The sequence below is a fragment of the Solanum verrucosum genome, unplaced genomic scaffold, assembly GCF_900185275.1.
Source record: "Solanum verrucosum unplaced genomic scaffold, falcon-dt-bn FXZP01000128.1, whole genome shotgun sequence".
NCBI lineage: Eukaryota > Viridiplantae > Streptophyta > Magnoliopsida > Solanales > Solanaceae > Solanum > Solanum verrucosum.
The window spans coordinates 1377947-1405751 of NW_026020327.1; the positions used below are offsets into that span (position 1 = coordinate 1377947).

Genomic DNA, 27805 nt, shown 5'->3' on the forward strand with positions numbered 1-27805 from the left:
ATTCAAGTTAGGAGTTCATGCTTTTAAGACAATATAGATATATACCATCAATAACTATATACACATGATTTTGAAAAGAAAATACTACTACCTTTTGAAAGAAAAATTCTCACTATTTTACAAAAACGGGCACTATAGTACTACTAAAACTAAACGTAAAATTGTACAAGCCCAAAAGCCAAACTTCTAAAACCTGAACTTTGTAATATAAAGTACTCCCTCCGTCTCAATTTATATGTCATCCCTTTCTATAAATAGTTGGTTCATAATACTTGTCATTTCATAAAATCAATACATAAATTACAATATTCTTCTTTTTTTACCTTGTGAGTTATTAGCCTTGAAAATATACATTTGACCAACTTAGAAAAGCTAAGTAAATGATTCATGTTCATTGGTTAAATTAATTAATCAAAATAAATTAATTTATATTCATTGATTGAAAACTTGAGTTCCAAAAAAAATAAAATAAGGGTAGAAGGGTAAAGTTACATCATTTCTTAGTGCAAGTGCAAAGTAAAAAATGTGACATATAAAATGGGACGGAGGGAGTAATATATTTCTAATATACCCTAGAGCTTAATTTTGTAATGTAAATCCAAAAAAAAAACATTATTTATTCTGGCCAAGACCCTAATCTAAACTCTAACTTTCTAGTATTAAGTTGTAATATATTATTATTATTATTACTATAATAAGAAAAAGAAATGAAAAGTTGTAGTAACCTTAACCTGTAAAGTTGCACGACCCATATTTTCAAGCCCTAAAATCATGGTGATTGATATTATGCAACTATTTGTGGAAGAATTGATGATGGGATGGGGTGAAAATTAAATAATAAGTAGATACTTTTGGGAAAGTTTTGTTTACCACTCAAACTTTAGATTAAATTTAAAACTATTTTTTTATTAAAGTAGGATAAAAAAAACAAACTTTTACTCTTTTTGATAATTTACCATCATCATTATTTATTCCCACACTACCAACTTTACTTTTAATGACTTAAATCAAGCTATAATTCTCCCCCTCTCAAGTAGTTTGATTTAAATGCCTCCTTATTTATATTTCATGACGTAAATGAAGGAGATTCAATATATATTACTGTATATACGTAAAAAAAGAAATTTATATAAAATAATGTAATTTTTCTGTCGAATGGAGTTCGGATGAACCCCTTATCCCTATCTGACTCTGCCCTGATTATATGCATAAATACTCTATTCATGATTTATTTTTACATGTGCATATTACAAATGATATATCAAACCTACTTTATTAATTAACAGGGATAAAAGTTGAATTGAAATAAATAGAATTTCATTGGATCCAAACTATGCCATCCCTAGCCATAATTGAAGCTTCTATTTGTTTTTAACTTTATCCATAAGTTTAAATTGTTTTGAAAACCATCTAAGTGAAACCATGGTATTGTTCTAATTAATTAATAGCATTTGGTATTAGTGAATAAAAAAATCAATGGGATTCAAACTTTGGTTCCTATTGAATCTTTTAAAATGTTAGGTTAAAGGTCTATTTTGTTTGTACATATGGTTTTCTTGTTCTCTAAATTTTTAGTGGGTGCCAACCGAGGCGAATTTAGAATTTCAATTTTATGAGTTTTGAATTTTATAATGATAATTTTAAATAATAATAACTGAGTTCAAAATTAATATTTATATATATTAATGAATTTATTAACAAAATATAATATTTGAGCAAAATCTACTGAGTTTGATCGAATTTGTATCTGAATTACTAGTTCCGCCCTTGATTGACAAGCTTCTCTTACACACACAAACAAACACACATGCTCACACACACGAGGTATTTGATTGACAATATTCTTGTCAATCAATTATTTGAAAAGAATACTTTAATAATTAACAAAAAACAAAAAATCACGCGTGAAAGAAAATCTTGAAATAATGAATTGAATTGGTGTTTAGTAATTGCACCGCCAAATCCAATATTGCTTTCATAATCACCAAAAAATGAAGTAGTAATAATAATAAATTAAGATAAATGATGGTAGAAAAGTATTGAACAATTAACAGTAACAAATCATAATATAAAACATTATGATAATTTAAAGGGGTGATTATTAAAAACATTAAAAGATTAAAGGGTAAAAGTAAAAAAGGAAGTAATCATCACGCATGGTTTAGAATGTCTTTTGGGCCTCATAGAAGTAAGAAAATGGGCCCATTAGAAGTAGAAGCCTTTTATCCAAATGTCAAATCTTGGCCCACATAATAGAGAGCCCATAAAGAAAGAGGAGGTTGAATAGTCCGCAGTGTATATTCGCATTGGAGTCCGACTATTTCGAATTTGAGCTGTGTAGGGTCTCATTCAGGGGATTCAATATAGATGGATTATACCTGATCTATTTGTCTCACTTCCTTTATTCAATTTGAAATACTTGAACGATCGATTTAGTCTGGTGTCTTATTGCATTGGAGTTGGACTAATCTGAATTTGAGTTGTGTAGGGTCTCATTTGGAGAAAAACGCTTCCTACCAAAGATTTCATACTCAAAGTTCGAATCCAAAAACTCTGATTAAGGGAGGGGCAACATAATTCTTTGGTGGTGTATAAATCTTTTTGGATTGAAGTGAAATGAGGTATTTGGTTGATTTGATGTAATTTGTAAAGTATTTGATTTGATTGGATTGGATTTAATTTGGTTGGCATTTGATGTTTAATTTTGGGATTGAGACATATTTGATTTGACATTAGCAATGAGTTTGTATTTGTTTGGTTGGAGTGCAACTATAGTCTAGACAATTAAATGTGTGGTCTAAAGTACATATAAAAATGGAACTTTTACAAGATTATTTAGATGGATAAAGTAAATCATCTCCTTAAAAATTAATACAATATGCTTTTTTTTTCCTTCCAATTTATACTATTTATTTCTTTTTTAGTCGGTCAAAAATTAATGGCATGTTTTTTTATTTAATAAATATTTAATAATAATATCAATAAGTTATTCGTTGAGCCCCATTTATTTGGCAAACAATCTATAAAGGTATACATTTTTTTAAAATTATTATAAAATTTTCTATAATTTTTAAATTTTATGTTGAATCAGACTATTGCGTTGTATTGAAATATTTAAAAACACTCCTGCCGCCAGCAATATTATTCACTAGAAATTTCACAAGTAATTTGATGTAAGAAATATTGTTTGTTTTCCACTTTTTCTGATTAATTAAATCAAGCATTCATGCGACATAAAATGCACATGGGTCAAATAATGCGTTATGATTAATAAAATTCATTAAAGAAAATTGACAATGAAAATAAAGTTATTATTAGGTCACAGGTACCAATCTAAACTCTCAAATCTCAAGTTATAATCAAATAAAAATAATTAGAAAATTAGTATATTTTCTTAACTATACTTTTATACATCACTTTCTTAATTGTGTTTGATATTTATCAACTAAAGATAATTTAGTAAATTACATATTATATTTATTAATTTCTGATTGTGATTTTTATTTTAGTGATACTTATTTAGTTATTTTGAGACCAAACGAATATCATTTTACCATCTTTACTTTGGTCATTTTGTGGGGCCATAGTTAAAATCTTGATTATAGTCCTTCTACAAAATTATTACAATCATTAGGGAAATTAATCCCCTCCCACATACAAAGAAAATTAAAGGAGAGTATACAAAACTTTAGTCTAGTATAGCAAAAAAAAAATCAAGGCTTTTGTATTTTAATTGGTCTAGTATATTTGATTAGTACTTTCAAATTTATTTTTAAGATATCAAATTTAAGTATTTTTACTAAGTTATGCAAAATAATCTCGATACGTCCACTTCAATATTTTAAATATCTGTAAAATATCAAGTATTTTTTTATTTAACATCAACTTCAAAAAAAAAAATCATGAACAAAATATCGTCCAAACGCCTACTAAGACGTTCAATTTAAAATAAACATATTATATTTTAAACCATTAGCTACTTATAATTGGAGAAGATTACAATTTACAAGTTGCAATTAAGCAAAGTTGTTTTAGGACAAGATGAGAGATAAATTACAATTATTCTAGAATGTTAAACTCTAAACTTTGACCATATGTCAATATAATTTATTGTTTAACTTAATTAAATTATAGATTTATGTATACTAAGGATAAGGTACTTAATTATAAATCCTTGATTAATAAGTCAATGGCCCATTGACCATGCTGGCTTGTCATTTTGCAACTAAAAATAAAACCAAAATATAAACCACATTGACTATTAATATTTCCCAAAAAGCTGTTGAACCCATCAAAAATTTGCAGTTTCATAATTAGATGTTCTTTACGTCCACATTTATTTGTCATATTGCATTTTTCGAGTGTCAATTTAACTAATATTCAAAATTAAATTAGATTACATTTATTCGATATTTAAAAAAATATAAATCAATAACTATACGAAAAGTACTATAAATTCCATTTTTTTGCATATCAATATGATGAGAAAAAACACTGTAAAATGTTAGTCAAAGTTTTTATAGTTTGACTCTAAAAAATGAAATTACGACAATTAAAAGTGGACGGAGATAGTATAATAATTTGCAGCTATTTAGGGAAACTTTTGATTTTTTATATATTACTTTTGGCCTTGAAATGTGGAAAATATTTAATAATATGAATGACAATAAAATATTTGAGGAATTAGTATTTTAAAATAATAGTCAAATAATCTTTGTTAACATAATCCTAAACAAGAGGGGTCCCCTTAAACATATTTCGAAACAGATCCATAAATTTAAGGAATAGCAATACTTAATTAATTTATTTTTTTGGTCTGAATATTAAATTATTTTAATCTAACTTTTGCCGAAAGCATGTAATAAAAGGATTCGTTTTGCTTGCTGGTAAATACAATGTTACAAAGGATTACTTAAAAGATACTATATGTATTATATCATAATAATTCTACCACATTGTTGTGTGAAGCCGTCCATGAGGGTGGATTAAGCAGGACTGATAGACTTTTAGGTGGTAAGTAAGTTTTTAGAGATAAACAATCGATAATATCTTAAAGGAATTTCACATCGAAATGAAAAAAGAAAATGAACAATTGTGTAGGACATAAATCAAGTTCACATTGTACGCATGCTTTTTAGGGGTCGATGTACATGTGATAGAGCACGAAAGAAAAATTCATGTGAGCTAGGACCAAAGCAGACAATACGTGTCATGAACTTGAATCGTGAAAAATATTGCACCTTGACATGGGGTGGATTAATATGACTGACATATTAATTTCTAGGCTGACAAATTTCTGAAGATGGGTACGCATGTCATCTTATTAGGCGAATCTCATATTTAAAGGGAGATGAAAATGAATAATTTTAGAAGGCACGATTCAAATTCACACGACATGCATAGCTTGAACGGCAAATACATGCAACCTCGGTCCAAAATGGACAATACATGTCATAAATTTAGATCGTGATAGAGCAAGTCAAAACTAAGACGTTAAAAACTTAGGATTTGTAACAATAATTAATTAAGATGAAATCATAAAAATTATCGTCGTATCAGAGATATAAAAGGAAAAGTTGGTAGTTATATATAGCTCATTTCTTTTAGTTTTTTCAAATAGAATAAAGTGATATATCTTTCCAAAAAACACTTTTTTTAAAAAAAAGAAGGTATTTAAGAAATATAAAAGATAAACATAGTGCAATTTACGTGGACAAATTCCTGTTATTATCATATACATATAGTGAGATAAAGACATTTATTTATTTGTATTCCATTATCCAGATACACTTAATTTATCAATAATTCTAGGTCCATTATTTGATTATACTATAGCTAAACAAATAAATAAACACCTAACATTTAATTCTCAAGAAATTTGCTTTTCAATTAGATTCCCTAATTTTTATTTTGCATTTCCTTATTTTCTTATTCCCTTAGTTAAACTTTTTCTCCTCAGACTTTGGATTCCATGCTTTATTTTAAAAGCAAGTAGTAGTACATAATTTCCTAATTGTAACTTTCTTTTTTAGTTTCTCGAATTTCTGGTACTCCGGCTTTAAAGTTCAATTAATTCAGATGCACACATTTCACGACCTATTTTTTAAAGGAGGCACTTTAACATAATTTTTTTCAGGACCTGAATCTGAGACGACTGCTTTAGAATGAAAGAATTTCACTCATCCATCACAATTCATGTTGATACTAGCTGTAACTCTTTTTAGTAAAGGTATTGGTTTTTATCATAGGACATTTTTGTAGGGAAAATCATGAACAATAATGGGGACACATTTGTTTTAAAATCATTACAAACTTCTATACTAATTATATTAGAGAAAATCGGTGAAAACTTTACTTTTAACTGCTCCTTGTAGTGATTAAAGTAATGAAAAAGAATCTGTGTAATTATACACAAATCTAGAATCATTTTGGCACATAATTAATGGACAAATACATATACGAAAAAATAAAGGAAAAATTAAATTGAGAAAAAAGGTAAAAATACCATCGAATATCAGTTATCACTATAATAAAATAGTAACAAAATTGTAGTCGATATTTGTATTGTGAGAATATAACAGATACCTTAAGAAATTAGTCTGACATATTCAAACGCGAAAACATGACAAAATTGTACGTTATGATAAATAAATTACGTAGTAAATATGGATGATAATTAAAATAAATTTAATTATTGAAATAATTATTAAGAAGGAAATAAAATAAAAAATAAAAAATATGACATTGACAGCATTATTAATTATATATTAATTTGGTATGGAGTACGGTATGAGTACTAAATAAATAAATAGTTTACGTGTGCAGCTGTATCTACGTATGACATTAGATATTATTATCAGTATCAGTACAACTTAATAAATAGGAGTTAGTAGCTTTCACTGTTGCCATTATTAGTCATAAAACAAACAAAAAATAAAATAAAATATTTTTTTATTAATTATTTTAATAAATAAAAGTTCTCGTTGTTATGACTGATTTTAATAATAAATTTTTTTTTTGTTGTATATTGGATTGATTTTTTTTTCAATTTCACTTATGTGGAATGTGGTGAGACAGTGTGAGCATGCTAGGTTAGCAGTTTCGATTCGAAACTCCGATGAAGGAGGAGGATTGCAATAAATTGATGATCAGAGTAAAATTTGTCAATTCACGATAGTTAATTGATTATATTGCGATAGATTTGCCATCAGCAGAAAACTTGTCAATTTAATATTGGACCGATTTTCTTGATTTTCTTCTCTGCAGAATTATTATGTACCGTACCAGAAATATTATTTTTTATTTATCACATGACAAATAGTTTTAGAAGAAATAAAAAAAGATTTCAAAATAATAATTGACGTGAAAAGAGTAAAGAAACAAAAGAGAAAAACACAAAATTTTGGTGTAATATATTGCCAAGTCTTTTGTAGAGTTGATCTATGCATACTTAAAAATTACAAAAAAAACACAGCCAAAGATCATAATAGAATGATAAATACTTATTTACTTATAATTATATAGAGATTTGGAGCTCGAATTATCAGAAGTTGAATCATCTTTGATAAATGAATATTTTACCTACAACGAGACCTTATAATGCAAAATCAAACTTGTCAAACCCTAAAAAACAAATATCAAATACTAGGATATCAAAAATAAAAAGTAGAAATGGCATGAAAATTAAAACATTCAAACAAAACTTAAAAATAAAGACATTTCATCTTGTATTATCATGGATCTCTTCTATGTATACAGAAATTACATACACAGTTTTTCAAAGCATACTAATTAATTAAGACCAAAATACCCCCACCACCCCCACCTCACCTCCAAAGCTAGATGATGATCAATTATATTTTGATCCACAAAACCCCAAAAAATGTTCTTAATTCTTTTCTCCCCTTTTCATTTAATTTCCCTTCTAGTCACCATGACCAAAAAAAGAAAAAAAACATAGAACTAAATCAACCTAACACAAAATACCCTTAAGTCAATAAACAAAAAAAAAAGTTCTTACAATTACCCAAAAAAATGTACATGTGTTCATCCAAGAAATTAAGAAGAAGAAGAAGAATTAGTAGTACCCTCCCATAACCAAAAAAAAAAAGTTGCCAATATTTAATTTCTTCAAATAATCTTCATGGCAATCTCCAAGTACTCTTTAAACCAATGTCATTATGTTTTCTTGATGGACCAGAAGCTGGAATTGGGATTCTTTTTGGTAAGAAGTTCCAAAAATGGCCATGATTGTAAGAGTTTCTTTGGCTATTTATTGTATTGAATACTTGTGAGTTGCTTCTTGAACCATGACAAAAATGACCAAAAATAGAGATTAATATAATAGCCATCCATAAAACAAGTACTTTCCTTGTGAAGAAACTTATCATTCTTGAAACTTAATTCACTATGGACAATTTTGAAAGAGTGATACTTTAGAAAAAGAAGAAAACATATGTAAATCTATTGGCAAGTAAGGTTAGAAAGAAGGAAAGAAAGAAGAAGAAGAATGAAGACATATGAAGTAGAAAGTTTTGAAAAGTTTGACAAGGCTTTTTGAAAGGGGGCCATTTGGTTTGGGTTATTGAGAGTAATGACTTGATAGGTAATTGAATAAAGGGGGAAAAGAATAAAAAGGAAAAGAAATGGAAAAAGAAGAAAGAAATGATTCTAAGAAGTTATATAAATCGATAGTGATATGATCTGCGTATATTTTATCTTTTTAAAATTTTACTCTAGGTATATTTATCGTTATTATTATAACACGTCGCTAATAAGGAAACTTAAGTTATATACGCTAATAGTGATAATGTCTGAATATATTCTATCCCTTTTAAATCCAAATCATGGGATTAAACTTGGGTATATATATATAATTGTTGTTATAATTGTACATTGATAAAGTAAAATATACCAACAAGGGTTGAGGCAGAGTTATAAGTATTTTTCATCCTTAACAAAATGTTTCGAGTTTGAATATCCTTAAATATGAAGTCATCTAGAGAATGTTTTACCCCTTAATGTTGAACTTTCCAATGCAGATATTAGCCATCGAATGAAATATCAAATAATATATTTTAACTTGTTATAACAGACTAATTACTATTTATTTTAGGTTATCAAATATAACTTTTAACTTTCAATTTTATTTTTTTTCACTCCAAAAAAACTCTTTGCTTTTTTCTTCTTTATCAAATACCAACAAAAGAAATGAAAATAATTATATTAGTGGAAGTAAATCAAAGTTTTTTATTTTTTATTTTTTTGGTTGGGGGTGGGGGTATGTTGGAGAAGAGATGGGGGTTATGGCATTTTATGGATTAGGTGAGTGATTGGTCCCACTAAAATATTAATGGACAACTAAGGCTCTTTGGCACTGTTCCACAAAACAGGAAATCATGTCCCCTTTTTTATACTGTTCCTTTTGCTAGTGTTTGATTTGATGCTTTCCTTCTAAATACATATATATATGTGTGTAAAATCTCTAATGTTTTTATCACTTACTTTTTAATATTTTACTGTGCTATAGTAATGAAAATCAATTTTCATAAACTATGTTATCAACTTTAAACTAAAGAGTTTGAATATCAGAGTTGAGTTAGAGAGGTTGTTTATGTATTTGGCCAATAAAAAAAGTTTGTTTCATGTATTTTATTTTTTTAGTATGTCATTGATTATATTGATCACTTTAAACTGTGTTTTCAATTTTAACCTGTAGTTTTGAACATTAGGACAAGTTAGAGGGGTTGTCTATGTACGTATTTGGCTGATAAAAAAGTATACCATATAATATAGTTCATGTATCTTACACGTATATTCCATATAATTTAATATGTATGTATCAGTACATTACACATATATTTAATTTAAACTTAGAAGATTCAAATATCTTTTTTATTTCTTTTTTAATTGAGTGTCTGATTAAACTATCACACATACTTTCACTAACTAAAATATAGAATACAAAGTCTATAAATAACACTCTCAGAAGGAGTTTGTTACTGCTAATGAGTCAATGGATGTTACGTTTGTTTCTAATCGTGTGTATGAATCACCTACAATCATAACACTTATCGTATAATATGTTAAATCTAAGCAAATTAAATTTCTTTAAATGATACTCAATAATATTTCACAATTTATTATACGATATACTGAATCTAAACAATTAAGTTCCTTGAAATAATACTCAATAATATTTCACAAATTCTATTGACAATATCCCTAAGAAGGTGAAAAGCCTCGTTGTTATACATGGTTTATACATATATAATAAAATTAGTCCAATTCATCAAGAATATGGAGCACCTTATAAATCTTCTTTTGTTTTTTTCTTTCATAATTAATGTATAGTACTTTTTCCACCATTAATTACAGAGCCCACACCTTTGAAAATAGCTCCAAAATATAATATATATATATATATGAAGGTCAAAACTATTTAATATTTGACTTTGACATTATACACATGCTTGTTGATTGTTTTCAGACTCAATTTTTTAAAACCATACTTCAAATAGTTCCATTTGTCTTATTTAGTGTAACATATTTGAAAATGGACACAGTAAATTTAAGCAATTAATAATAACTTGATTTATATAATGTTACATAATATTAAACAATTAAACGTTACAAACTAGTACTAGTAGTCTAGTAGTACATAGTAAAATGTTTCACAAAAATCTCTACTATAGAAGTATTGCACCTCCTAAGAGACATAGGAATCGACATGTCCTCGTCTTTCACTCACCAAGCAGTGTGTACATAATGTACATAATATTAAACAAACTAAACATTACAAATTAGTACTAGTACATAGAAATCAACATGTCTTCATCTTTCACTCAGTAAACGATATGTACATGATATCTCTCGTTCATTTTGGATTTGGATATGATTAAGCGCGACCACTAATAAGCACTAGCGAACCTCCCCTCAACAAAGATTTGAATTCTAAATCTTAATTGTGAAATGTTAATTTTTTTTCTTAAACCTAAAAAATGTTATGTTAATATGTCTAATCATTATTAAATTTGATAAGAAGAAAGAGTAGCTAGAAGAATAGGGTTATGGGAGAGGAAAGTAAGAAGGTCAATGAAAGTACTGATTTTGATGCATAAATGAAAATGACAGAGATTTTGTTTTCTGACAGAGACTCTATTTACTCTGCTAGAGAGTCTCCTTTGATTTAGGATTTTGTTGGACAATTTTTATTTTTTATTTTTTATTTTTTATAGGAGTATATATTTTTGTAAAGTCTTTGTTGAGGTGGGGTGGGCCAAAAATATTGATTGGGCAACTCGGTGCACAGAGCTAGTATTAATGACAATTTTCATTATTTGCATTTGTGATTTGTAGGTTATACACAAGTGGGTGCTTGTAAGAGTCGATGAGTGCTTTAATCGTATTCTCTTCAGCTAGGAGTACATGGTAACAATTATTTTTACAAGTATATCTAATAAATGATGAAGTATCTTTTTTGATTTTTTCGTATGTTTACTTTTAATATTTCGAACCCTTTATTAAAAAAAATCTGGATTCACCACTGATAAAATGGATACAACTTGATTGTGTGAATATATTCAAAATGGTTTCTTATGTATATTTCTAAACAGTTTATATGTTTTAACAAAATTCTGATTGTTATGTGTTTTATTATTTCTCCCTACCCCACACCACAATTTTCGTTAAATCTAACTATTAGAGTTTGTTGAGTATTTTATAAAAAATAAAAATGCTTGTTTTTGACAAATTTAGAGGACCAAAATATATTTAATGAACCATTTTGACTCTCTTTTTTTTTTAAGATAAAATTGTTTATTCATCTTTCAAACAAAAAGGGACCATTGTTGTCATTTTCTCTCCTAATTTGAAATGTGTTTTGTTTCATCGTCCGATTTTCAAAATTTACTAATCAACTTATTCGAATTAGTGTCAATTAATCCATAGGAAAGTAAAAATGATATTTTAAAAAATATTATCATTCTTTAAGATAACTCAAACTAGCTAGACATTGGATCAAGAACAAAAAAAGCTCTAGCTATTTCCAACATTCCCTAATGGTAAAACCAAAAATGTCACATTATTATAATTGTATCAGTTCTAAAATTGAAAAAGGAATTGAATTGTATATGACGTAATCAAGAGCATCTGGTCAAGGATGTTTAAATTAAAAAAATAAAATAAACAAGGCGAAACACATAAATAGACGCTTCAAATTGTCGACAATGACTAGATAAACACTTTTGCTTGACACAAATGTAAACTTTAATTATTTATATGTGTGGCTAAATTAATAAAAAGTTTATAACTAGTAAAAAAGTAAGAACAAATCTTGTTCATTAGATTGATTAACGTTACTAAACATTTTTTGGCTCTCTGCACGCATCTTATTGCTGACAATTGTGGTAATATAAGTCCCTTTGGGGACATTCGATAAAATTGGGATGATACAGAGGGAAGATTAGCATGGCCCCTGCGTAAGAATGACATGCATAAATTGAGAAATTGTCCAAATTTGAAAAAAAAAAATTTAAAAAAATTGTGGTAATATAAATAAAAGTTAGGACAATAAAGTAGAAATTAATTTCCAGTTAAAGCTTTCATATATTCCTCTCTATGATAATGTCTTTCGTTCATATATGTTCTCTTAAACATTTTTTTGTAAGATTATCATGTTTAAAATTTCGATGATGTGCATATAAAGTAGTTTATATTCAGGTCTTGATATAGAGTAAATTATTGTTTTTCACTAAAAAAAATTTGTCGTATAGTACGCTGTTATCATGTCCTAGATATATTATGTGAGTTTCAAACGCCTCTGTTATGACTTGCAATTATTAAACCCTAAAATTTATCCTAGCTAGCTAATTATTAGAGCATTGCATAAATTTTTTGAATTTGAACCTTACAAATAATTTTATCATTTAATAAGAAGTGCTTACACGTGACATAAAACTTATAAAAATCTATTACTAGTTAGTAATAACATAACAATATATCCACTAATTAAATTTTACTATATGGGGTATGAAGACATTGAGTAGAGTGTACAAATATTTTATCACTACTTCGTGGAGGTAAGAAGATTGTTTCAAAAACACTTTCAGCTCGAGCGCATCAAACTCAAGTACACAATGAAGAAAACAATGAAAAGAGGATAGAAAATTCTACTACATGGGGTATGGAGAGATTGAGAAGAGTGTACATCACTACTTCGTGGAGGTAGAAAAATTGTTTCAAAAAGACCTTCCGCTCAAATACATCAAAAACAAGTACACAAATAAGAAAACAATGAAAAGATGATAGTAGTTAATAATAAAGCCGTGTAAAGTCTAAAAAAAAATACAAATAAAATAATGTGATAATCAAAACACAATCGACAACATATGACTAGTGCTACGCAACTATCTATGCAAAGCAAGATAACACTCTATCCCTAATAACCTTCTACTTATTACATGATATTACTAGCTAATTAATAAAGAAAACTAACTAGCGGCGTATAATAATTTTATATTATATATGGAAGTCCCAAAGGTGTTACTACTAATAATTACACTAGCTCAATATTGTACCATTTTCATTGAATCCAAGGTCCTATTTTGGAGGATATGCTAGACCAAAATAAGGTCAAGTGAATGATCTTTCATAATGGGTTGTGGGGGGGCGGTTCTATAATATATTAGGTGACCAAAAATATTAAATATTGCAAGAGTTAGTAACATTTAATTACTTCTATAAAAGATGGGACTTTTGGTACAAGAATAGTGTCCCTTTGATTGACTTCAAAACATATTTTTTCTTCTTCTGATGAATCAATCAAAGTTTTCAAACTAGGTCCCATTGATTTGAAATCTTCTTTTGATTACAATGGGGCCCTATGAAAAAGTTGAAAAGAAATTTTACCATTCTTAAAATTTTTGGATAAATTACAAGTTACTCCCCATCTTACACATCAAACTTGAAAAATAATTGTAGAAATATCATAAGTTAAGATTTTTGTTTGTTTGTATTTCATCTGGAGTCTAGTATCCACGTTCAGGTCTAATTGAATTCAAATTGGTAATGAAAAGTTTCACATTGAAAGGTAAAATACTTTCTAAAAAAGATAACTTTATAAATCAAAATCAATGTTTGAATTAGGAATCTCGAATTTTGAAAGAAGTTAGATTCAAATTGGTATCGAGTAGTTCCACATTGAAAGATTAAATACATTCCAACAAAAAACGATTTCATAAGTCAAAACCAATGCTCGAATTAGGAATCTCTAATTATGAAAGAAGTACTTACCATTTCACTGTCATCTATATCGGTATAATTTAAAGTTATTCATAACATATCTCCTATTCTCCTTTAACTATCACGATAATTAAAAGCAACAATATTGGAAAAAAGAAAAAAAAAAGACTGTTCTAATTTTTCCCTCTAGTATCATTGGGTTTACCAAAGAGATATAGTAAAAATAAGAGAAGGTGAAATGTTCTCCACTTTTTCATTGAAATGAATAGGAAAAGTTTCCCTTAAAAGTAAATATATAGTACTAATAATCAGACATTGGGGTAAAAAAAATGAAAAAAATTGACCATGGAGTTTTACATTTTTAAGATATTTTTTTTCTTCATATAATTTGTCAAGTAGATGGAAGACTCATTAAATTTCATTGAACTAGAGTGATGGTGTAAGTTAATTCACCCTTTAAATTCTTATTAATTGGTTCAAGTCCTTGCTTGACAAATTAAAAGCTTAAGACAAAATACTAAAAAAACATGTAAATGGGACGAAAATATCACACATTATTCTTCACTTATTATAATCGTAGGGTGGTTGGTTCAAAGTCAATTTAGTCCGGAACTTGTGGATGGAATATTTATCCCGGGATAAAAATGTAAAAATAACAAAAGTACCCCTTAAACCCTCTTTTATACATAGACAACTTATTCTTAGAGAGTATTTTTGTAAACAAACAATTTATTCTTAGAAATTATATCATCCATATTTGACAAACCAAACAACCAATAAAAATTAATCTGAACATAACTAATCCTATCATAGCTTATCTCATCATAATTAATCCCAAGCATAACTTGTCTTCAAACCAAGCGACCAATGAGCCCACCCATTACGGGTCTAATTAGGCTAAAGCTATACTTTTCATTTTACTAGAATCACCAAATACATAAAATATATAATCCAATATTCAATTATTATACCATCCGAATAATTAAAACGTAAATAAAACAGTTAAGTAATATAAGCTATTTTTCAATATGTATTGTTATTACATATTATTATTATTATTCTGTCTATTATGCATAAAAGGATACATAAATTTCTACATAACTTACCTAATTTTTATTTATATATTATGCTGAAATCTAATAAAGTTGTGGGGTTACTACAATTTATGGGCTTGGTGGCAATAGATTTGGGCCTCTAGCGAATGTAGAAAAGCCCATTAATGGGCATTCTATGGACTTATACTCCTTTTGGGCTTTACCCAATTTCAAAGGCGTGAAAGCCTATTAATTTAGCCAAAATAAAAATAAAAAATTAAATAAATGTTTAAAGAAAACAAATTAAGGATACTATTGTGTAAATAGTTTTATATTTGTTATGCGGGTAATGTTTATATTTACTATATTGTAAAAATAAAAAAACAACATATTGGTCATTATCATGAGATTGAGTTTTAAAGTGTGTATCGCAATTATACAAACATATTATAGTAATATTATTTACACTACAAAGTGAAAAGGTAAGATTTGCATATACTCTATCCTTCTTTAATCACTTACGGAATTTCAATGGATATGTTGTTATTAAATAATATAAGGAAAACAGTTGTCTTTTTTTTTTTATATAAAAAAAAATGAACTTCTAATATAAATATATAATAATTTAATTTAAATTTCTTAATACAAGATACTGATTGAAGTCAAATTATACAAGCATGAATATTAAAACATTAAGTTGGTCAAATTGTTTGATTTTTTTCCCTATGAATAATTTAATGAAAATATATTTTAAAATAAAACTTCAAATACAAACAAATGTTAATTTAATTTGATTTTTCAAGTACAAGATCCTGATGGTAGAAAATAATGCAAGGATGAATATTAAAACAATAAATTGGTCAAATTGTTTGAATTTTTTTCCCCTATGAATCATTTAAGAATATAAAAATATATAGATGTTTGAATTCAAAGATTGCATGTGAGCTAAGATTGGATTAGATTAGATTTATTATAAAGTTTTAGGTCGGCGCAATTTATGTTATGTAATATATTCTTAAATATAGTCAAACCTAATTTTTATAATATCTACCTAGAATATTTAATTAACTAAACTTACTAGTATCAATTAGTCAAATTACTAGACCTTAGGCTTACTTTCATTTTTTATCCTCTATTATACATTTGACAAACAAATTGAATATGGTGATTAAGCATTATTTTATTTTATTTTTAAAAAATTAAGTTATATACAATGATAATATCATAAAGATATTTATACTATTAGTATATATTAACATGTAAATTTATAATTTAATCACTATTTTAGAAGGTTACTAATTAATAATTACATGTATAAGTTATCTCTTTTAATTAATATTTTTTTTATATAACTATATACTATTTAAACTCGAAATTTATGGCATTAATCTCTAATTAATTGACTGGATAAGAGTAATGTCACATCTAAATAATTATGATGTCCATAGATATTAGTGGCCACAAATTTTATTTTTAACATCGAGGATCATATTAATTTGGAACAAGAAAAAGAAATTAGCCGATAAAATCTCAAATAAGTAGATTACTAGAAGTTGAGATTGCCTTTTGTCAAAACAAACTTGACCTGACGTCCCAACTAATTTAGATTCGCATCGTATAAGATTTTATTTAGAGTGAAAATACTTTGGATCAAGATTTTTTTTAAAATTCAGAACTCAAACATGAAATTTTGAATTAAAAAAATAGCAGTCCTACGTACTGCACCACATTTATTAGTGATTCTTTATACTTTGTTATCAATTAAGAAATATAGTAAAGTATGAATACATTGTTTCACATGGAAAAATATTCGATACACCTAACATTTATCAAAAGAGTTTGAAAAGTAAAATACAAAAATAAAAAAAGATGTAGCAAAATAAATAAGAAAATGATTACATGCCAGTCAAAGCAAAACAAAAAACGGAATAATAATAACAATAAAATAGTGTAATAATTAAAACACAAAAACAATATATAGTCGTAATAAAAATCGAAGGATAATAAAAATTTACAAAAATGATGCTAATGCTAACGACGTGAAAGAATAAATAGATACAATGCATCAAACTATCAAATCTATCCCATTAAAAAAGCGAAATAACACACAATACATGTACTAACTTTAAACCTTCCATCGTAATTTACAACCACGATATTCTCCTACCTTGAAATAACATAGACAAACCTATTTGTTTGTAATATACGTCTTCCAAATGTAAGTAAGGTGGGTGGAAGACTAACTCTGTGTGACTTCATTATAACAACCACAATTTTCATATTGTTTAAACAAAAATAGGCTGGAATATTTTTCTGATTTTGACTTTTGGAAAATTTACAAATTATTGCCGTATGGTACAAAACCACTATATAATATATTGAACTTTATTTTTATTTAATTGGTTGAACAAACAGCTCATTTCAAGCAAATAAAGCATTTATTATTATTGGTAATGTTTTCATGTGTTAGGTAAGTCAAATCTAGTTAGGTCTTTGTCTTTGAATTTTTCAGTTACATTACAAGAACAACTTAACTAGAATTTGTGTCTCTTTTTGTCTTTCATAATTTTCAATATGGTCCCCATTTTAATTTATTAATTTCAAATATCATCAATTTATTGTTTGACCATTTAATGTTTGAAAATTCGATTGATTCAGATTCGAGATCCAGTTGAAAGAAACTCTTTATAAGAATTTTTTCAGTTTTTATGATTGAAATATGAGATTTTTTTTATAAAATACGTGATAATTTCCTCTGTTAGTTGAACAACTTATATACAAGAGAAATATTATTGGTGGAAGAAATCTCATTCATCATTTTACAATATTTATTATTGTAAGTTCCTCAGATTTTCAAGTTCGGTGAATTTTTTTTGTCAAGCAAAGTCTTTCATAATTTTTAGTATTGCAAATATTCAATGTGTATCTCGTAACAACAACTAATATTTTTTGAAATATATTTTCAGAAGATAATTTAATTTCTGGTGTGTGACAACGGTTTAAAATAATTTATTTTCATCAAAAGTGAGAGATAATAATTTTCTTTAATTTTAGATGGAAGTCATTTTATTGCTCTCTCAATTCTATTCAAATTCTTAACTTCATTTACATTGATTTCTTTCCAAAAATAATCTCTTATGATCACTTATAAATTGAATATAAGAAAATGATTTTATTTAGATTATTTATATGTGAAAATAAATATCTCTTACAAATAAAATATAAAATTAAAAATAAATTCATAAAAAACTACAAAATTAAATCTCTCAGGTTCTTTTAGATTTAAGCCAAAATTATTTTGAGGGAACAGGGTTCATATGTACACATAGGTTCGATTGATTCAGATTTAAGATTAACTTAAAAAGAATTCTATATCAGAATTACTAATCAAATTGTTTTTCTCTCAATTTGATTTGATTTGCGGTTTGATATGATTTTCGATTTAATTTTATTATTCGGACAATATATACTTGAAAAAACATATCTTGAAATCATAGCCTATAAATTGTAGTAGGAATTGGATTATTCCAAACGTTATAATTGGAAATGAGTGTAGACAACATTGAAATGGACATCACTAAAACAACAAGCCATCATTATCCACCGCACGAAAACCATCATTATCGTTAATTACTATCATTCAACCCAACAAATTTTACAAAGAATCCAAAAAAGTATGTAATTTGTATCTTATACATAATACTAATATACAACTTTACAATCAATAAAAGAGACGGATTCAAATATCTTAGTACTTGATTATGACTAGTTGAATTAAAACATTCATTACGTATGCTAAGATGAATCTTTTATAATATGACTTCTTCGTTATTATATTTTCCTTTTATTTTGTTTTTATACTGGCTTGAACCAATAATTCATCGAAGACAACGTTTCTATTTATACAAAATGGAAATAAGATTATGTAGACATTTTCCTCCGTAGATCTCACTTATAAAATTACACTCCATCACGATATTTTAATGACATGATTTTGAAGTAAGTAGAACGAAATTGTACACGTAACTAGTGATTACAAACGTATAAATGTATCTTTCACTTTTGAGATCAAAAGTCAAAAATCATAAGTGCAATGTCCTTTCAAAATTCTCAACAGTCAAAATTAATAATAATTGTTCAACATTAGATATATAAAATACTAGTTTTAAAACGTAAATTGTAAGTATATTCTTGTAAGTGCCGTTAGGTTGACACACAATTTAAACATGCACATTTTAGTTTTACTCAATATGATAGCTAGTATTTTAACCACCAATAACCAAATAGGAAATTCAATGGTGAGGGAGACGTTTAAATTATATATACTGACAATCTAATAAAAAAGAAATTACTATTGTTTTGAGCAAAAAACTAACTATAAATTAGTGATATCAATATTCTAAAAATAAAATAAATCTTGTACTTTAATAAATATATGTGAAAGTATCGACGTAAGATAGAGCCATTCAATCTTAATGTTACACGAAGAATATAAGTAAGTATTGATAGTTAAAATCCTTTATACAAATAGTGTATATATGTTAACATTTTCATTTTTAATTGGTATTGCACGTAAAGGTTCTTTTTCGATACTTTCAAGTCACCATTTTAATATATGTATTTTCTTTTTTTTTTAATATGTTTTTTTAAATATTTAACAGCTTTTAAATTCTAACTTCCCCATAGTTATTTAAGATCACGATACATCTTTAATCTAAAATCACAAATTAAAATTTTCTTTTTTTATATTTTAATCAAATAAAAGCATATAAAATAAATAAAAAGGGGGAATACTAAATATTGGTTTATAAAATAAAAAGAAGAATATGGGGAGTTATTTTTCTTTTTCTAAAAAAAGATGAAAAATATAAATAAATTAAATTTTATAAAAAAAGTAGAAACAAAGGTTTGACCAAAGATACGTCTAAAGTTCCACAATTTTTTTTTTATTATTTAATTTATTTATACAAAAAGCAAATCACCAGCCGTGCGTTTTGTGTCACGAACCGACCAAGCGAACAAATACGTAGGGCCCATTAAATAGGGGCCCAAATAATAACTTATTGCCTCACTGAAAGTGGGCCCAATAAGCCCACGTTCCTTTTCCTCATCATACGCAACAATTTCGAATGGAACCTAATTCAATACCACTAGGGGTGTTCATGGGTCGATTTGAATTGGTTATTGATCAAAATTAAAATCAAATTAACTTAATCGGTTGTAAAATTATCAAAATCAAACCAAATCAAATATATATTTATCAGTTTGGTTGTTATCGATTTCGATTTGATTTGATTTGGTTATTCGATTAGTAACCAAACAAAAATAAAAGAAACAATTCATTCAAAACGTGAAAAAAGTGACAACACTCTATTTAAAACGAAAATAGTTAGAATGATTGGCATTACAGAATTTTCAATCATTGAATTTACTATGAATAAAACTTCAAAATTTATTATTTTGGCCTAGAAGAAGAAGACAGTGTTATTTTCAATCTTATAAAGAATTGTCATAGACACACTCATATACATAAAACCAATCAGATAAATATATTCACCTTGGGCATTTTTTCTTTCATAAGTAAATTATAAATAAATTTTGATGAAAACACATATAAAATCTTTAAAATTGTTTATAAAAAACATATTATGTATGTATAATAATAAAATATATGTATATAATTTGTCGGTTCGGTTCGTTTATTTCTTCGATTTTTTCAAACAAAATCATAACCAACCCATATATTATCGATTTTTAAAAATCTAAAACCAAACCACACCTAACCCAATTAAAAATTGGTTTATTTAATTGGTTTGGTTCAGTTTTTCGGTTTGGATTGGTTTTTATCCAAACCGTGAACACCCCTACCCACCACCATTGTCTATCGTCACCTAAGTAATCTTCGTTTCGTTTTAATTTATTTGTCTTATTTTTAAAAAAATATATTTATTTTTACATAACATATATAAGATCATAAATGTATTTGAATATATTTTCACTTGACTCCATTGAATTTTTATTTTATTTATTTTTAAAAATAGTATATAAATCAAATAAATAAATTGAAACGAATCGACTATTATATCATAGTCTCTCTGCAGCTACTAATTTTGATAGGCCCACATAAGTTTGACCATGGCGACCCATCCTAATAATACCATGCCTTGTAATTTCCGGAATTTGGTCCCCCACCCCGCACCCCGCACCCCGCACCCCGCACCCCGCACCCCGCACCCCGGGTAGGCGCCATTCTACTTTAAAAAGTTTAAATTAGGACTACTTTTTTTTTAAAAATAAATTATTTTGGTTAAAGAGAAAATATATTTGAGGTTAAAGTAAATAAATTGTCTTCTTAGTCTTAAGTTCAAAGTTCAATATAGTTCTTTTAATACCAATAAAAAGTTGTGGAGGATAAAGTAATAAATTGTCTTCTTAGTCTTAAGTTCAAAGTTCAATTTAGTTCTTTTAATACCAATAAAAAATTGTGGCGGGATGGTAAGTATTTTTTTTTAATTTTTAATTAGAGGTGTGGGATTATGTGTGAAATTATCTTTGTTAAAAAGGCATTTCATTCTCTAATATGAGATTTTTCAATGTGAATTTTAATTTAGTAAGGTTATAATGTAGGTACTAGACGTCGGACGATGGAGAAACTAAAAAAATAGCGTTTCTTTTATGATACTGTAGTTATTATATATTAATATTATAAATTTAATAAAATAATATATATCACGTGCAAGTTTTCTGCATGTGGTTCGTCTATGATTTTTGTGAGTTGATTGTGACTCAGCACGTGAGAAGGGATGAGACTGTACAATGTACATTTTTGTGTTCTAAGCATTGTCCGAGTGAGTAGACAGAGACCAAGCAAGGTTTCTTTTAAGAGCCATAATTGGTTCCTTTTCTTGCAATCACCCTGTATTTATTTAGATATTGAGGCATGATACCCTAAGAAAGTATAGGTTTGCTCTCAGTTCTATCTTGTTCGACATTTTGCGGTAATGGGGTGGATTTCTAGAGCAAACTATTTATTGTTGTGTTGCCTCAACCCTAGAAATGACATTTTGGTGCGGAGCATTGTTTAGAGGGAGAGAAATTGTGGTTGAAAAAACAATCATCAGAGGCAATTAGTGTGCTTTCATCAAATAATGTATGTGAGCTGGGCCTTTTTCATTCCAAGTGAGCTAATAAATGTAAAGATATAACACTTAAGTCTTATGCAACCTCTAAAGCCAATGCATGAGGAGGTTGGGGGTGTCCGTGCCATATTAAGAAAAGTTCGGTCATCCCTTTTTCTGTTTTGAGACACTTCAACACCCCATATCACTCTTAGGACTAGACATTTAGTGTGTGAGTAATTTAATTCGGATCATCAGTAAACAACAATTAGATAGATTCTACTTTAATATAAAAATATGACATCTAAGCTTAACTCAATTCCAAAAATTAGTTCATGTGAAGAAAATTATCAAAACAAATTAAAAATATCATCTATCCTTGTGGAACTCTTCAACAATAAACAATATCCTCAATAGTGATGGAGCACATGGACATTCACCCGCGAACTAAAGTTAACTCTTATTATCTACGTTTCGTTTACTTTCAATGTGTTTGTCTCACTTTCTCTTTATAAAATGAATTTCTCTTTTTTTTTTTTTTTTAGTTACTTATGGTATTCTGTTTGTAAAAGTATCATTTTTTCCACTGAGTAATTTGATACAATAATGCAGTTGGGAGCATCTAAATTTGGATAAGCAAATATTTAAATAAAGGATTTAACTTCAACTTTTACAGTAATGGCGCACGTACAATCATTATGGACTAGTGGGAGAGACTGTACTTCTTAATTCCCTTATATAATACTCATATAAAATTAAAGTTTGATCTTTCAAAAACTATTTTAACCATCAATGAAGTACATTAATCTTTATTATTTCTTTAGATAAGACAAAAATTGAAAAGAATCCAAATTTAAATAATACCAAAATAAAGAAATTAAAAGAAAAACGAGAGTGAAAAGAAGCATGTAAATTGGATGGCAATGAGCAAAGCACACTAAAGAAAAGAACCTCATTGGAACACCCAATGTGCTCAACTTTTTTTCCCATTTAAATTGAATAAAAATCTATCTTTTCATTGACCATTTCACCGGTATAAATTTAAATTTAGTAGATAAAAGAGCACAGATCTAATATATGTTACTTTATTTATTTTATTCTATGTAGCACAAACGAAATTAAGAAAGTTAATTATATTTTATTTAATTTTTAATTATTGTGACTTATAGTATTTTAAAAATAATTTTACATAATAGTATATATTACTATCTTTGTCTCAATTTATGGAATACAGGTGAAATCTTGAGAGTCAATTAAATTTTTAATATGTTCTTTAAATATTTTAAGTTGTAAATTATTATGTTTTATAGTATTTTTTTCCCCATAATTCTTAAATATATAACATACTAAAAAGAAAGGTAAAACAAATAAATTGAAATGAAGAAGTACCAAATAGAGCAATTGAAATAAAAGGGAAAATCGATCAATTTACAGACTAATCCTAAATTACTCACATTCTCTTCAATATATAAGAAAAAAAATACACATTCAATATTTTATCAAATCAATAATAAATATATTTATTTAAAATTTTAATTGATTGTTATATCTATTAAATTAATCACTCAATTAGATTAAGTGTAACTTTTGAATTTGAATCAATTTTCAACATGTTCATCACACTCCAAACTTAAAAAAAAAAAAGGTTTAACAAAAATTGTGATATGGTGATAACTATTTCTTTTATCTTTAATTAAAGCTATTTGAATTCAAATTCTAATCGTAAAATCACCTTTGTTAAGTAGCATTTTATTTAATAATATAAGATTTTTCAATATAAATTTCAATTGAATCGAATTCTTGGACGTGAAACATGAAAATAAGAAAAAGTAGAAAAAGAATAAAAAAAAAAAAGTGAAAGAAGGAATTAACAAATAAAAGACTAAATAAATAAAAAAAAGCCAAAGGAATTTCCACTAAATGACGTCACCATTCCTTTGACTCTATTTTCTTCTTCATAAACCCCTTCTTTCCCAATTCCCCCACCTCTCATTCTTCTCTATTCCTTTCTCTCTCTAAAAAAAAAAACTTGACCCACCAAACAATCAAAAAAAATTGCGCATTTGTAATTTTCTCTCTCTAAAATAATGCGGAAGGATGATCTGTACATAACGGTGCCGAGTTTTTTCCGGTGTCCGATTACACTAGACGTGATGAAATCTCCGGTGAGTTTATGCACCGGAGTTACTTATGACCGGAGTAGCATCCAGCGGTGGCTCGACAGCGGTAATAATACATGTCCGGCCACCATGCAGGTGCTACAAACTAAGGACCTTGTACCTAACTATACACTACAACGACTCATCCAGATCTGGTCTGACTCGGTCCGGACTCAGCGTTCCGATACCGAGTCTAACCGAGTTAACTCTGTTAATCACGATCAAGTTCGTGAGCTAATTAAACAGTTTGTAAACGATTTCCGAGTTCACTCCGAGTTGGAGATGAACTCGGATCGGTTATCGAAGCTCTTAGCCTTCTCAGAAGAATCAGCTGAGAATCTCCGATTTGTGGCTTCTGTAGCGGCGGAGAGTGATTTTCTCGTGATTCTGACTTCGTTCCTTGTTCACAACCCTAAAAATCTTAAAGTTGTGGAGAAAATCGTACCTCTCTGGAAAATGCTGCTGGTTGAACAAGGTTCCTTATCGAAAATCGGGAAAGCAAACGATATATATCCGGCGATAATATTTGCTCTGAGGCATGGAAGTTCAAAGTTGAAAATGGAGATGTCAAAAGCTTTAGAGTTCATCACATCAACCGATTCCGAAGCTAAATCATCCTTATCAGAAAACTCCGATTTGTATTCAGTTTTATTGAGTTTTTCAACAATCAATTCCGATTGGAATCCCGATTTAATGGAAGTCTCTGTTTCCTGTTTAATTTCTCTCGCAATGCTTCGGAAAAACCGGGTGAAGCTTGTGAAAGCCGGCGCGGTGAAATCAGTCGGAAAAGCATTGTCCACGGCGGAGATGGGAACCGGATTAACGGATAAAGTGTTGAGATTATTAGAGCTGATATCTACTTGTAAAGAAGGAAGATTAGAACTGTGTAACGACGGAGATTGTGTACAAGCTATAGTGAAGAAAGTATTGAAAGTATCAAACGAAGCAACGGAACATGCAGTAACGATTCTATGGAGTTTGTGTTGCCTTTTTCGGGATCACCGGGCACAGGAATCGGTAGCGAAGAGTAACGGTATGGCGAAGATATTGTTATTGTTACAAAGTAATTGCTCGCCGGCGGTGAGACAAATGGCCGCCGATTTACTCAAGGTGTTTAGGGTGAATTCCAAAGCTGTTTCTTGTCTATCTACTAGCTATGATACTAAAACTACTCACATCATGCCATTTTGATTGGGGGTTAATTTTTTGTTGTTGATAACTTTGGGGGGCTCTTGGTTGATTTTTGTAAATCATATAAGCAATTTTGTTGAGAATATATATATAGAATTGGAAAAAAAGAGAAGAAATTTCAATTTTTTTCAATTCCTTGATTAAATTAACACAATTGAAATTTAATGTGAGTTCACAAAACACTTCATGTTTGATGCTTTCTAAAGTATTTATTTATGTTCACGAGATAGTGATAAAATTTGCCTATACTTTATTTTTTTCCTTGTTTTCTGAAGTTGATTTACAAAAGAAGAGAAGTATCGAAAATACTTGTAAGCTTGGTGCGAATTATTAATTTTAAATCCGAATTATTAACAACATTAAAAACATCTATTTACTTGACTAATTGAACATAATAAATACACTCCCGATCTTGCAATATGAGCGAAATATACTCCTAAATTCTTGTCAAGTTTAGGGGTGTTTTCATGATTTTTATTAAGAGTTCAATGTTTCTATAAAGACCATTTATTATATATGTCATACAACAGATTAAGGGTGTATCTAAGTTTAATTAATCAAAATAAATAAGTGTTTTAAGGTTCTGAGAGGGAACAAAAATAATAATTTTCATCAAATTGGTATTTTCAATTCTTGTAGAAAGGGGTATTCTCTTAACAAAACATTGTAGAAAAGTTTTTGGTCATATTTGTTGGTCAATTTGATAACAAGTGAAGAACTTAACAGGTTGGCAATTAATTTCAATAGCTTTAATAAGAGAGCTAGTAATATAGTACATTCCCACTTTGCAAAAAGAAGAAAACGATGGTTTAATGCAATTGTACTTACACTAACCTCACATGAAGCAATTGAACTTTAAATAAAAGCTGCGTGATTTTGAATTAATCGATCGTAAAGTGAGTATAGTGGAAAGAAAATAAGTTTAGCACGGCCTTTGCTTTTATTTGTACAAGAAAAATAAGTCAGGTTGAACCTAACTATTTAGTTGCTAGTAATTTATGAGTCTCATCAACAAGGTCTAAGCCAAACAACCATTTCATGAATTTTGATATTGTCCCAATTGAATCACATTAATCGAGATTTCAATATGTGTATCAAAACACTTGGTTAAATTTTTTTTAATAAAGAAAGACCTCGGTTTAACAAAAATATAAGCAATTTTCCTCACGGTTTCTTGCTAAACTATTGAAAATATTTACCTTTATAAGGTAGAGATAAGATTTGCATGCACATTATCTTCTTTAAATTCTACTTGTGATATTATACTGAATATGTTATTATGTTATTTAAAAAAACTTGGAAGAAGGATTGATATTATTTGTGAAATAGTAACAATTAATATTAATTAAAGGAGCTCCATATTATTGATTCTTTATGCTTTTCCTAGTAGTAGGAGCAAATAGGGTCATTCTGTAAGACCGGGTTTCGTCGTTATAGAAAAGCCAACGGGAAAAAATTTTAGGCCGAAAAACTTTTCCGTAGTATCTTGAGATTTTCCAACCTAGTCCAGATTTGGACGAAATCGGAGTCATTAAAATCTAGAGAAATCTGGTAGCAATTGGGTGATTTAATTATGATTTTGATTACATAAGTAGATAGATAAGCCGTTAAGGAATCCGTACGACTTTACATAATTGAATTCGGGTGAGTAGAACTCCCGAAACTGATTTTAGTGTGAACGGGTAGTTTCTGAGTGTCGTTGGTTGAAGGTGTGTTGTGAAATGGGGTCTTGGAATTATTAATTTTGCTCACTATTTCGTGCAAAGCCACTTTGGTGGTGATTTCTGTCGCCAGAGCGGGGCCGCTGTAGCGGGGTGAGGACTGCTGCGGTGGGCCAGACGCGACTTAAAGTCGTAAATAATCTCAAAAATGTTTTATTCTGCAATTTTTGAACTTGAGAGCTAAGTAACGAACCCAGAGATTTTCTTAACAGTTTTCCACCATTCTTGAGGATGAAGGTAAGATTTTAACTCCCCGAATCCATTTTTCGATCCGTAGAACGTACTAATGGGTAATTATCGATGGGGGAAAGATTTGATATGAGACTTATGGTGAAAAAAAG

At 28.0% G+C, this 27805-nt stretch overlaps 2 protein-coding genes and 1 non-coding gene across 3 annotated transcripts; 2 read left to right on the forward strand and 1 right to left on the reverse strand.

The window, feature by feature from the left end:
* Positions 1 to 8098: 8098 nt before the first annotated feature.
* On the reverse strand, positions 8099 to 8588 carry LOC125835958 (protein IDA-LIKE 2-like). Its single transcript, XM_049515063.1, has one exon. It carries the CDS (start codon positions 8388 to 8390, stop codon positions 8142 to 8144), a length of 249 nt encoding a protein of 82 aa, XP_049371020.1. The 5' UTR covers positions 8391 to 8588; the 3' UTR covers positions 8099 to 8141.
* A 3828-nt stretch (positions 8589 to 12416) lies between these two features.
* LOC125835963 (U6 spliceosomal RNA) lies at positions 12417 to 12521 on the forward strand. Its single transcript, XR_007443432.1, has one exon. It is a non-coding gene; the product is annotated as a U6 spliceosomal RNA (small nuclear RNA).
* An 11885-nt stretch (positions 12522 to 24406) lies between these two features.
* LOC125835935 (U-box domain-containing protein 27-like) lies at positions 24407 to 25771 on the forward strand. Its single transcript, XM_049515045.1, has one exon. It carries the CDS (start codon positions 24481 to 24483, stop codon positions 25741 to 25743), a length of 1263 nt encoding a protein of 420 aa, XP_049371002.1. The 5' UTR covers positions 24407 to 24480; the 3' UTR covers positions 25744 to 25771.
* Positions 25772 to 27805: the final 2034 nt, after the last annotated feature.